General features: G+C 33.4%; 1 protein-coding gene across 1 annotated transcript; it reads right to left on the reverse strand.

Moving 5' to 3' along the window:
• Positions 1–3,096: 3,096 nt before the first annotated feature.
• LOC131848099 (apoptosis-inducing factor 3) lies at positions 3,097–13,375 on the reverse strand. The gene is made up of 4 exons (XM_059197857.1): positions 13,286–13,375; positions 13,045–13,128; positions 9,100–9,434; positions 3,097–4,514 (listed from the first exon to the last, which is right to left on the reverse strand). Exons 1-4 carry the CDS (start codon positions 13,350–13,352, stop codon positions 3,213–3,215), a joined length of 1,788 nt encoding a protein of 595 aa, XP_059053840.1. The 5' UTR covers positions 13,353–13,375; the 3' UTR covers positions 3,097–3,212.
• Positions 13,376–13,840: the final 465 nt, after the last annotated feature.

A 13,840-nucleotide genomic window follows, 5' to 3' on the forward strand; every position in this document is an offset into this window, starting at 1 on the left:
GTGGATTTTACTATATTCTATATTAGCATCTATAATGAGATGGCTTTTTTCTGTATCTGCCATTAAATCAATCAATAATTCTGACATTTATAACTTTTGAAGATTTTATTTAGTACTTTGACATAGCTCTTTAGGCGGCCTCTGAAGTTTAGCAGTTTTGCACAGCTTACTTCCGATGGTTGCGGGTTTGATTTCTTGCATGGTTTAAACATTTGTATTGTCGTGTATTATTATTATACGAGTATGAGTTTTTGATTACGTATTCAGACTAAATGTGGAAGTTCAAAAATAAGTAGACTATGTTTTATTTTGTTAATGTAGGTACTTAATATGTATTTTTGAATAGAAGATATGTAGATATTGACAGTGAGGTTAAATATAGAGAGAGAGTGAACTTCCTACAATTTTAAAAAGAAACCTTTCGATCTTGATATATTTCATACATTGGAATAGTAAAAAGCTGATGGCCCACCTGTCGAAAACTTAAACTGCTAACCATCACTTATATACATGATCAACATTACGTACATCTCATGATTATATGCCATTAGTGTTACCAAAGATACACTACCATTCCGGACGACTGAAATGTCGTGTTTCGTATTCTGTAGTATAAGTTCACTACCTTATCTCGTCTCTTAACACAGCTTACAAAGCAAGCTGGCGACTAAAATAGGTAAGACTGAGATACCCACTCAGACGATGTCTACTCTGTTTATCTCGGTAAAATTATACTTACGAGCTGCAAATTTATGCAGTAGAAATAAAACAGTTTTAAATACATATGTTTATTCATCAACAATATATATCTTTGATGAACAAATTAATATCACAACGAACATCACATATGACATAACTACAATACTGAAAAATCTACTTTAGGAATTTATATTATCAATAACAATTGCCACAGTTGTTTAACATACTTGCAAGCAAAATAAAATAAAACTATTCTATATAATGTATGAGTAAAAATACTGTCCAATCATAACCAGTAGCAGAAAACTACTTACTGTCTTGCTCTCAATCAATGGCATTTCTTTGTTAAAGTAAACCAACTTAAACTGTGTGCACCAAAAACGTAAATAGATTTTAGAATCGGAGAGTATTCTTATAATATATTTATACGATGTAATTTAGGCAGCAATTAATATTTATTGTGAACAGAGGCTATATAATACAATGTATAGTATTAATAGACTGACTTTAAATTATAAATTTACCACATACATTCACGACGCTACAAAAGATCGTCCAAATTATGACTTATCTCGTCGAAGTAATATTAAGACGAGGTAGCTTCGTTATTGTATCATGACGGTAAATGTTGTATATCATACGATAGATTATAAAAGTGATCATTGTAATTCGAGTTTTCTATATTCGAGATACATAAACGAGTAATAATATAGATCATAGTTGTGCATCTGAGATTCAACAATTCGAATAGTCTACTCATATTAACAAATAATATAACAACTAATATAAAAATATTTTATAATCATGCTGTAATAATCCAATTATTTTAAGCTCAGCAGGTATGTACATAACTCTAATCCCTCAATTTTGTGCGGGAGAAGAGAAAGTATTTTTTATGAAGTGGCTAACCCGCGATCTTTTTTTCCAGCTAATCAATTCACAAGCCCCTCTTCTCTAAACGGTCCTACAGTAATATCACACTAGCGACTTGCTAGCATATTTAAATCCCAGCTTCTTCACAAATATAATGCAGCAAAATCCTGCGGTTTAGCTGCGATTTCGCCTCGCTTTATACATAATACCAAATCGCCATTGATAAGTACGGAGAAATACCTTTAAATAGGAGATCACACAGCACACTTGGTCGCTAGGACGTGACTTTAAGAAAGAAGCCTAAAATATATGTATAACTGTAGTAACAATATTTATGTCGAAGCGGCTATTACATTAAATGCAGTAACAAATATAATGCAGCGTATTAAATTGGTATAAGTCGGTCTTGAATATATAAAAATATACACAAGAACCGGTATATAAATTTACACACAAGATAACGTGTCCAAGGATACATAATATATATATAATATTATATTATAAGCTTGTGTTTTATGTCACATAGTACAGTAATAATAGTAAGACGCAATTTGAACAGCTCCAACCTGAACTCAGTACCCTAATGCAGACTCGCCATGCGTTATTCATCTAAGACAAACATCATCAGTGTACATATCATGGTCCCTATTTAATAGAGAAAAATAACTATTTTGCAAATAGTAATTTAAATATACTTTCAATATTGATTTTAGCGCAATATACACTGAATGAGACGCACAGTACGAGCGCTAGTTAGTCTGGTCCCGGATGGAGCAATGTTATACATCAATAATATATAGAATTGTACTGCTTTATTTCAATATTATAATTGTTTTACAACATCAAATGGGGGGTCGGCGAATTTCCGGTTAGACCCAAACATTAAACTAAAATTATTTAAATTTTGACTATATACGAGTATATTGAGTAGGTCTACTTTCGTAGTAATATATTAATATCAAACTATTGTACCTATTATTTATATGATTTAATCATATTCAATATTTTTCGTGGAGATTAAAGCCGCCTAGTTCTTATAAAATAGCCATGAGGCGTACATATACGCCTTCAATTTTATTCTTATTAGTACTACAATCTGTCTTGAAATATTAAATATACCGTTCATTTACTTATTTCCAATTTTATATAAATTCTTTTCTATTATAATTTTTGTATTTAAATTCTCGTTAAGAATATATTGAAACTAACAGTATTGCGAATATGGATATACCATTTCACAAATTATGAAATGTAACCACTCTATTCTTATTATTAACTCATGCAAACAATATAGACATGAATATTTTAAGATAAATTTAACATATCACATACAAAAGGTAAATCTTAATTACCACGTATATAGAGAAAAATATAAAAGAGAAAGTAATAAATATAACATAACATATATTAATTTACCCTCAATAATCACTAATCACCCAAAAATGAACAACCTTTTACCCTTTGACCCTGTAGGGGGATCAATTTTCTTTATTTTGCGGTGATTGCACTTTGAGTAGTCAAAATAATATTACGGAACTAAATTAATATATCACATTAATTTAATTACATAACATTGTAATCTAAGGTAGCAATAAATAACTGAAGTTGTGATAATGAATTAGTGATTGAGCTCAATCGATTCATTGAACTATAGATTTAGTCCAAGCGAAAGGATCGTCTTTTAAATCTTTTTTGTGGAGAGTTTTTCCTTGATATAGAAACTCAGCAAACTGTGAGACAATAGGGTCTCTCATACAGGACGCTACTGCAATTACCTTATCTGATTCATCGAAAAAGAAAATGACGAATTTCAACTCATTTATATCTCCCTCAATTTGTATATTCGAAGATTTGCCACATCCAGCATAACGTATGGACTTCCCAAACAGCATTGTCCAGAAGTACGGAACCGTTTTCAAGGGAGTTTCTTTCTTCAGTATGTTTAGAGCAGCAACCCTACCGTGGTACTGAGAGAGCCCAATATGTCCTATACACATGTGTTTGTTCCCGTGAGCATAAACCGGCGCATATGCTATATCACCTCCAGCATAAACGTTTTTGATGTTCGTTTCCAATTTATCATTGACGCTAACCGCACCGTTGGATTCTAATTTAATACCACTATCTTTGAGGAAATCGGTGTGGAATGTGCTTCCCACGCCTAAAATGAGTATGTCTGCATTTAGTGTGGTTCCATTATCTAACTCCACCGATTTTATCGCTCCGTTCTCACCGTTGCATTTTACTATTGTGGTGCCGAAATGAAACTTTACGTCTTTCTCTTCGAACAACTTTTGGAGGCTACGACCTATATCTTGACCAAATACCTGTGCAAGTGGACCGGTATCCTTGCCGACTGCAGTCATAGATTTCGCTTTTGCACAACAGGAAGCCGCAATCTCTAGACCAATAAAACTTAGGCCAAGAACTACAACGTCTTTATCTTTTTCTGAACCCAATGTTCGTAGAATATTCATGGAATCTTCAAAGTTTCTGACAGTGAAGATATTTTTCAAATTAATTCCTGATATTTCGGGAACACGGGGCTTACATCCCGTGGCTAAATACAAGGCACTGTAGCGGACTTTGGAACCGTCGTTTAGATAGACGAGCCTCTCTTCAGAATCCACATTGGTGGCTTCAACGCCTTTTAAAATTTCAATGTTAGCATCTTGGTAGTATTCTTGGGTTCTTACTTGTAGTTTTTCGATGTCGGTGACAGTGCCAATTTTGGATACTTTGATTCTGTCGTAAGGTAAATAGTTTTCTTTAGCAATGATTGTAATACGGCCCTTGAAACCCTCACTTCGCAGTGTCTCGGCGCAGGTAGCTCCAGAAGGACCTCCGCCTACTATCACTATAACAGAGCCGTCGCAAGGCGACACTGAACCCATATCTTTGATACGTTTATTAGACTTTAAATCACTCAGCTTTGCTTTTACCTGAAATGCAAGAAACATTTTCATTACATAGAGAATGTAGAAGACCAGTTAGGTAATATGCGATAACAAATCGCATCTAAAATGTCTTTAATATGTAATATTATTATAATATGTATCATAACAATATACTGTGGTTAGAGATTCTTAGCGACATATATATCAAGTGTTCACAGATTGATTGATATAGTAATAATGGGAATTATCAATAAACCACCACGCAGTCTCTTTATTGTGCATGGTTAATTAACGCGGTTCTACTTTCTAACAAATTATTTTAAACAAGGGAAAGCCTTCCACATTAATATATGTAACTTGTTATATATATACTTAGTTAATTATAATTATATAGGTAAACAAATTATACTCCTAACTAGATTTTATACTACCTCGGTGTATGGCTCCGAAGCGCACTTTAACTGTTTTATAAGGAACTAGTGGCCCGCCGCTCTCCGACCGAATGGTGATAACTTGGTTACCTTTGTAAATATTAATATACATACCTAATATAACAAAAGATATTTTAAAATTGTAATACCAAAACCTTTGTTTTGGTATTAGGTAGCCATTAAAAACATAGGTAGAAAAATAAAACAATTTCCTATTTATAGTATTAGCATAGAACAAAATTATTTTTCTAACTCTAAGAATAAGAAATAGCTTATCTGTAAGATCCCCAATCCAGAAATATATTTAAATAAAAAATATAATAGATAGAGTTATATATCAAGGAGTTTGTTTCAATTTATATAGTAACTTAGCCCCCTAAGTAACTATGTAAGTTGAAGAAAATTACTAGCGGCCTCTTTACTAGCAACGTGACCTATCAGATTGACCACCATGAGGCCCCCCCTGGAAATAATTAATACTGGTAAATTCGCCAAATTGGGCTGCCTGACTCTGGTAAGGATGAAGTCAACTTCATTCTTATCATATCATCCTTCAATCGTGCTAGCGAAAACGTTAGCGCAAACAGGTGTACTATTTCATTATCATAAATAAAACCAACATAGTCATATACCTAAACATGTACCTGCTATAAAATGACAAATCAAACTAAGGTTTTCCTCAAACTGCGTAGAGACGTATAGATTTACGAACAAACCAATTTGGTAGTTGGTCAAGGCAGCTCAAGGTCGTTACGTTTCAAATATTCATAATATCGACTAAGTCGATCACTATACCATTCGTAATATTATTTACTACAATGTATTATCATGCACCTACGCTGTTCGTGTGTCCCAAGTTAAATAGAATAAAATTTACACCTTCTGCTCAAGTATAGACATTTGCTTATATCTTCGCAGGTGTAAATTTTATTCCTCTTACGACGTAAATTCTATAGACTAAGAAATGGAACTATTCTTGATGACATTTCGATTTTAACAGCGTGAAGTCATAGAACGATCATGGAATGACGTCATACCAACCTACATTTTTTAGATAAAGAAATGGTATTATTATTATTATTATTGGTAGGTATTCAATGATTGGCTTCCGAAAATGTTTTACAATTTAATATTAAATATATAAATGTATGTTTATGTTAATGCGGACTTTTCATTAACAATTCAGTACAGCCTAATCTATATATATATATAAATTAGTACGTTAAGAATGGCCAATATGAACTTATTTATTTATTTCAGGAGAACTTAGGGGACACAAATTTAATAATGTGTAGATTATAACCATATCAATAGCAAGCTTTTAAAAAAACTCGTTATAGAAATATTAATCCGAGCTGGGCCTTTTGTCTCATGATGTCATAAATCATACATGAGGTAATAGAAAATCACTACTAATAGTAACCATATAACGACCATTTTCTTTCTTTGTATTTTATAGAACCAGCTAAGTTCAACAATACGTAGACGGTGTCATATTCATAATTAAATAAATAAGATATCATAGCATTATGATATCTTCACCATGAATTGAAATCCGTCCTTGAAATCTGCGCGTGACCATACTGATTCGTTTGTTTCGCTATACCTAACCGTTTTTATAGCTGCGAGCTAAATATACGACGGAGCCCTAATGGTGCAACCTTGTCTGTCGGTCACAGTGCTATATTTCAGATACTTGAGATACTTTATTTGAAATATATATATATAACATTAGATACTATCACCTATTTTAGCCGCCAAGCAGCTTTTTTTTATACTACTACTACTACTACTACTACTACTACTACAGCTTGCGTTATAAGCTATGTTTCGGTGCGAATCTGGAGTTACAAGATAAGTTGACGTCTTAGTCGTCTGGAATGGCAACGCATGGCTATACCAGCCATGCGTTGCCATTCCATGGTATCGTCCTTAGTGCTGTTCAAGTATATCGCGACTGTTGAAATTAAAAAAAAAGTGTAAGTGTGACCTAATTGGATTATTATACAACCTGATAGAGATAAGTTCTGCCTGGCTATGCTAAGCCTATGGCTATCTAGCATTTTGTTTAGATTAATAATTTTATGATATAGAGAAAAAAGCATGCGGCTTATCTAGTGGTAAATCAGTACAGCCATAATGAACATTAAGGAATTTTGGGGATGTTGCCCGCCTTATAAATAGGTATATACTCTTTTCTTTGTTTCAGCATCATATCCGTGGAAAAATATGTCTGCTGGAGTTGATTTCACAGTACAGTTTTACGACTTGTACGTGATAAAAAGTTTCTAGAAAAATGCATGGTGTAGGACCGCTATTAAGTTATTACTCATTCATTAAGTGTACAGAGTGACTTCTAAATATGTATGATGACTAAAATATGACTACAACACAGATGTGCGATATAGCTACATAAATGTAAATGTATTCTTAACATTGATGAATAGATATCTATACATCTTTTCATCATTATATATCTATAAAATGATGAATCGATATATCTATATACTGTAAATAATTAATAATATGAGCCACAGGATGGCATGACATGGGAGATAAAAATTAATAAAAAGCATACTGAAGCGCGCGGAATGCATGATTTCTCAAACATATTTACATACTATGTTAGTTTCGGGGACTAACAATGTGTGCTTCTGTAGTAATTACTTTAATAATTCTTCATTGTACTTTAATAACGAATAATAAATACCACAAAAACGTTTATATAGCTACAGAAAAAAACGTAGTCGTTTCTTATAAATAATTTTATATTATTGGGACAAAACAAATAAAAGTAATAGTTTACAAAATGAATATTCAGAATCAGTCAGTTATGAAGTCACCCTAACATAGAAAAAAAATGTAAAAGTCCACCTTTTTCGAGTAGCTTAAAAATGTAACAAGTTATATATACCTAAGTATCGCATGATTGTAATGACCTACCCATATAAAATCGGTCGGTACGAAACAATTAGTTACACTTACAATTACATTGTAAAATGTTTCATGACATTCTCACTTTTCTAAATGTCACGTATGTAGTATATCTACTATTTGTAAGTATTGTTAACAAATTGCACACAATTATTTTCCCTCCACAGGAACGATATGACCATTCCCAATTCTGAAATGATCATTTACAACATGTACCTACCGTCCGCTATTTTGACGTTGACCTGAATTAAAACAAAGTACTTCATAAGCAAGAAGGGCAAGTTACGCGGGAATTATGCCTGTAGTGTTGCAAGCATTTAGTTTCAGAGGTCGTGTACTGTCATGGACTAGATAAATGACTAGATAAATAAAAAAAATATGAATGTCTGAGGGGATTATTAGTAATGGGAACTAGAGACGCCTCTGCTAGCAAAGTAACATGGCAGATTAAACTCCACGCGAAAGCTGGATATTCAAAACCAGGAATCCACCTGATTTCGTTTTAATTTGAGCATTATCTGACACTGATGCCGCGCAAGTGGATACCGTTACTATTTAAATATGGTGATACGTGGGCTCTGCGAGGTATCGGAAAACAAAATCTTGCACAAGAATTTTGAAGGAGAGCGTACTATTCCATATTCATAAATAAAAAAATACAATACTTGCAGTTGTCTGAAAATTTATAGAGATAGTTGCGTCTACAGATAGCCTCCGACGACAGACAGCGAGTTATAAAATAATTTATGCAATTAACTGCTTCTTAAACTAATAACTACAAAAATAAGACTACAAACACATATTACGGCGCATTATTTAAAGTTGGAAATTATTAAGGATGATTGACAACACAATTAACCTACGTAATATTAGGGCCTCAAATACAATACAATCAGGAATAGCTGTTCCCCACAGCATGCTTCACGTGGGATTATAATTTTTAGTAAAATAAAAGTAGTTACTCCATAGAACGTTAGCTATCTGCGAGTGACGTCACGTCAAAATAGGTTCAGTCGTTTCAGAGATTACAGCAAAAACAGACAGTCAAAATGATTTAATTATTTATATATTTGCTCTTTGTTCAATAGTATTCCGAACGGATGCAACATTTTCTGTCAAAATTTTTATACGCAACCCATTAGTATAAAAAAAAATATTAGTTAGGGAAACTAATATTGCTTATCCATGACGCTCATGTTCAGATCATATATTTAATTAAGTTTATACATACCGCGAAAGTATTACATACGAAATATTAATCTTACCTTAACTTGGCCTTTTTCTGTAACAGTCACTTGATAACACGGCAGAGAATCGAATCCTGGGAAGTCTTCAATGTCTCCCGTTTTGATGTTGAAGCAGGCACCGTGCCAAGGACACCTAATTCTGCCATCGCCCAGAGCGCCGGATGTTAGCGGAGCACCGTAATGTGTGCACTTAGTGCCCAGAGCGTTGATTTCACCTTTCTGTTTGACAAGTAACACTTTTCCATCTTCTCCTATATCAACTATTTTCATTTCATTCTCTTTTATGTCATTTTCATTGCAGACAATTGATTCCACATATTCGGTTGTCGAGTCGACACGGGAGATAGTTCCTCCTGTTTAAAAATATTAACATTTTTTAAATTTGAATACCAACTTTCAATTTCTTTTCACACTCTATATAATCAAAAACTAAGCAAAGCTTCTACTAATCAACTAATAGAAATAGATAAATACATTTTAAATATACACCCCAAATCATTACAAACAATCATATTACGAAAATGAATGTTTGTAATGTGCAAGATTTGAATCCACCATTGAAAGTAAGGTGATGTGATGAACCCCTAGAATAGCAAGGTTAGTCAGGCGTCAATACACAACCTTTTGCCTGCCATCTGCTCTGGGAGCAATGACTCCCAGGTAACAGGATTGCAGGCCTCTTCCAGGGACGTCATAAACTACTAGGGATAACTTAAACTTTGTCAACAATAAGAAATAATATAAATTTAGCCTAAATTAAGAATTAGTGCCATAGTTGGGAAATGTTTTTTTTCCATAAGGCATTGTATTGTATTGTATGTTGGACTCCAGTCTCCGCAATTAGCCTCTCATTCGGGCCGTTGTGCGTGTAGAGCCAGACTACTAAAGTAGCCAGCCAAGCTCCTCCCAAAAGCGCAGAAGACTCCTGGTGTCTTCACAGGCTTCACGGAGCGACCTCACCGTTCCGAGGATTTGTTTTCGTTGTTGGGCCACTGCCGTGCACTCCAGGATTACGTGAGCCGTCGTTCCTTCAGCTTCAAAGCAGCCCCGACAAAGGGGGCTGTCTGTAGCATCAATTTTGTATTAGTGTTTGTTTAAGGAACAATGGCCCTTTATTGTCCCTATCATTATTTTGAGGTTATGTCTATCTAGATTAAGTAGACGTGTTGTTAACCGGTGGTTCGTTTTTGGAATTGCCACTTTAGATTGTTTGCAATCAGTGGTTAGGTTCCATCTTTGGTTTTGTATTTCGGTGGATCTCTGGCGAATCCAGGTGCGAAGTTGCGAGAATGGTATTGGCATAAGTGGGAGGGGGCCCGCAACCACCATACCGGATCCTACTCTCGCTAGTTCGTCCGCGGCGTCATTGCCATATGATCCACTGTGCCCCTTTATCCACTGGATAATTACTCCGTTGTGCGTTGCAATTTTTTCCAAGGCGATGTGGCACTCAATTATTAGTTTGTTGTTGGATTTTCTGTTCTGTAGTGCTTTAAGCACGGCTGCACTGTCCGATATGAATTTAATGTTGAAATTGTTGACCCCTAACCTGTACACGGCTTTTGCTGCCTCGGTCAGGGCAACACATTCGCACTGAAAGATCGAACTGTGTTTGCCGAGCGGTATAGATATGTTCATGTTGAGGTCAAGGGAATGTGCCCCAGCTCCTGAACCGTTCTGTGTTTTGGAGCCATCTGTGTATATGCGTAGTTCATTTACTGCAGATTGGTCCCTTTCCTCCTCCTTCAATTGTATTTGGTATTACCTGTTGAATGAGTGGTATGCTTGAGTTCTATCACACGGAGCGGCAATCAAGTGTTCATATTCGATTGCTTGGTTCAGGATGGTTGTGTGAGAACTGTAATGGTTTTTGCCCCATAGACCAAGATGGTATAATCTTGTGGCAGCTATAGCTGCTTCCTGCTGTATGTATAGGTCGAGGGGTGTTATGTAAGGGCTATTTCCATTGCCATTGTTGGGGTTGTTTTCATACATCCAGTAACTGAGGAGCACGCAAGTCTTTGGAAAGATCTTAGTTTGTTGACTGTGGTCGTAAGTTTCGACCTTGTTCACCAAACCAAGGCCCCATATACCAGCATTGGCCTTATTACTGATGTGTATAGCCAAAGAGTTATTTTCGGGGAGACACCCCATTTATTACCAAGCATTTTCCTGCATTGATAGAATGCAATTGTGCTTTTGTTAATTTTGTTGTGATCAAGGTGTTTATTCCAGAGAAGAGAGAGAGTTTTAAAAAACTCAAAGACTGTACAAGTAGAAACTTACGCAATATAAATAAGCTTATTTTACATATATGCCGTCTTCACAAAATCAGTAATTCATTCTATGGTAATTGCATAAGATTTTATAATAAACTGCCAGAATCTGCATTAAATCTGACAGAGAGGCAATTCAAATCTTATATTAAACAATTTTTATGTAAGAAAGCCTATTACAGGATAGACGAATTCATAGATGACAACATATCAAGTAAATAATTAGTTTATTAGCATACAACGTTATAATTTTATTTTCTCATTGCTTTCTTGATTTAATTGATTGATTTTAGAAATATGAAAGCGTAGCGGTTTTTGTATTAATTGCCGCATGCATTCTTATGTAAAATGTGAATACTATAACTATCAGATGGCAATTGTGAGTAGCTTTGACGTGGTCTAGTGTTTTGAGTAGTCATGCTCACTAAAATGTCCAGACTTTTGGCGGCGTGGTGGGCTGGGTCATTGGGCTTCCTAAAATATGGTCGAGCGCAGTGATGGCTGGCTCATCCGTCATACTCGTGAACGGGTGCTGCTTGTAGGGACTGGTCTGCTCTAATCACTCTGACTGATTTCCTCTTATTAATTGTTTAACCAGTTGGTTATGTATTCAATATTTTTTCTTTTTGAGTATTTAATTGAATTAGTGCTAATTGGTGGTTTGTATTCACGCACTTAAACTTAAAAATGTAAAGTAATAATAAAATTATTTAAAAGAGCAACACGCAAGTTTCTTGCTCGTTCTTCTTGTGATGAGACAGCTTTTCGAACGAGTGGTAGATTAAAAAAAAATGTAATGACTATTCAAAAGTGCTTCAATGTAAGTTTATTTGAATAAATGATTTTCTATTGTATTCTATTCTTAAGAAGTTTACTGTCTAGTATGACTCCCAAATACTTGACCTCCTCCTTAAGTTTAAGTTCTGTATTAAAGAGTTTCGGTAAACTGAAAGGCATTATAATGTAGGTTGTGATGTTCCTAGCACTGTTCATTATAATGTAGCATTACATTATAACAATTATCTGTCAAATGCTCCATATGTTACTTTGAAAATCAAGTCACATAAAATATCTAATCAAAATATATTTGACATATTTAAAAATTCTTTCACCTATATACCTACATTGTTAACAAGTAATATAAAAACTTCTATCTAAATATAATATTACAATAAGGGATGGCAAAAAACAAAATATCATTTGTTATAGAATTTAATGTAATATTTTTAAATCTGATTATAATAGTTCAATTTTGCACTACACTTACTGATAATTTTGTATAATGAAAAAGTTTAGTAGTATTAAATATATATGATTATATGCAAATAATTAGGATCTAGTAAATAGAAGTCAATACTTAAAATATTTAGGTCAAGGGTCTATATTGTAACTATGACAAGAACATCTATACTACTACATACTCAGTAATTTCTTTATTAATAATTATATAAATAATAATAATGTTTACTTTCATAAAAAATATAATTTGAATAAGTAAATATATTTTTTTATAAAAAATAATAAAGTATATGTAGTATTTTATTGTAAAAATTAAACAACGGTGTAGACTAATATAAATTAGTCTTTGTAAATAAATGAGGGTAAAGTTAAATATAATTGTGGAAAGAACCGGAATATTATAATACATAAAATAAATTGGAAAAATATGCAAAAACAGGATACTCACGTCTTTCGGTACTATCGCTACATCTACCACTATTCGGGGAATAAGATCTTGAGAATGAAGTACCCATTTTGCTCAGAACTGGCTCTGCAGATTACGAAAATAAAATATAAATTTTTTGTCACAATTTTATTCAACTAATAAAAGTCACATGAGCACAATTATTCTATAATGAAGGTTACAGTACTTTTTAGTATTTCCTAGAACAGAAATCATGGATAACTGGAAAAGGGAAAGGATTTACCTTGAAGAATAAATGACCGTCTCAATAAACGTATGGATATTGCGTTTGCTTTTTTGATAATAAACATTTCTTCTGACTTGACAGATTATCAGTCCATTTGACGTTTCTAAGTAATGTTACCATTATCCGATAATTTTACCTTTTTTTGTGTGAGATTTTATTGTAACATATATGCGTTACTTGAATCGTATTTCATTGATAATATAATTAATGGTGTTTTAATGTAACATGTAGTAATTTTTATTTCGTAATAAAAGCGCGAAAATTAAGATGAGAATTGTGCCCTTGTCTATACAGATTTTAAATAGTTAATTTTAAACTTTCGTGTTTAATATACATTATTTAAATTGTTAAGACCCGGTTAATAATTTAAATAATGCAGATTTTAAATGTTTGTTAGTTCACCGAATTAATTAAGTTAAACTCCAAACAATGCGTTTTAAACTCAAAATAAAGTTTTCAATAATTAACTAAATTATTTTCGTCTCTAATTGTAGGTTCTATATTTTTCCTTTTTTATGGCTTGGCACAAGTTATTATAATTTAGAATATTGC

This window comes from Achroia grisella, unplaced genomic scaffold (genome assembly GCF_030625045.1).
Source record: "Achroia grisella isolate CSIRO2021 unplaced genomic scaffold, CSIRO_AGI_Agris_v1 utg109, whole genome shotgun sequence".
NCBI lineage: Eukaryota > Metazoa > Arthropoda > Insecta > Lepidoptera > Pyralidae > Achroia > Achroia grisella.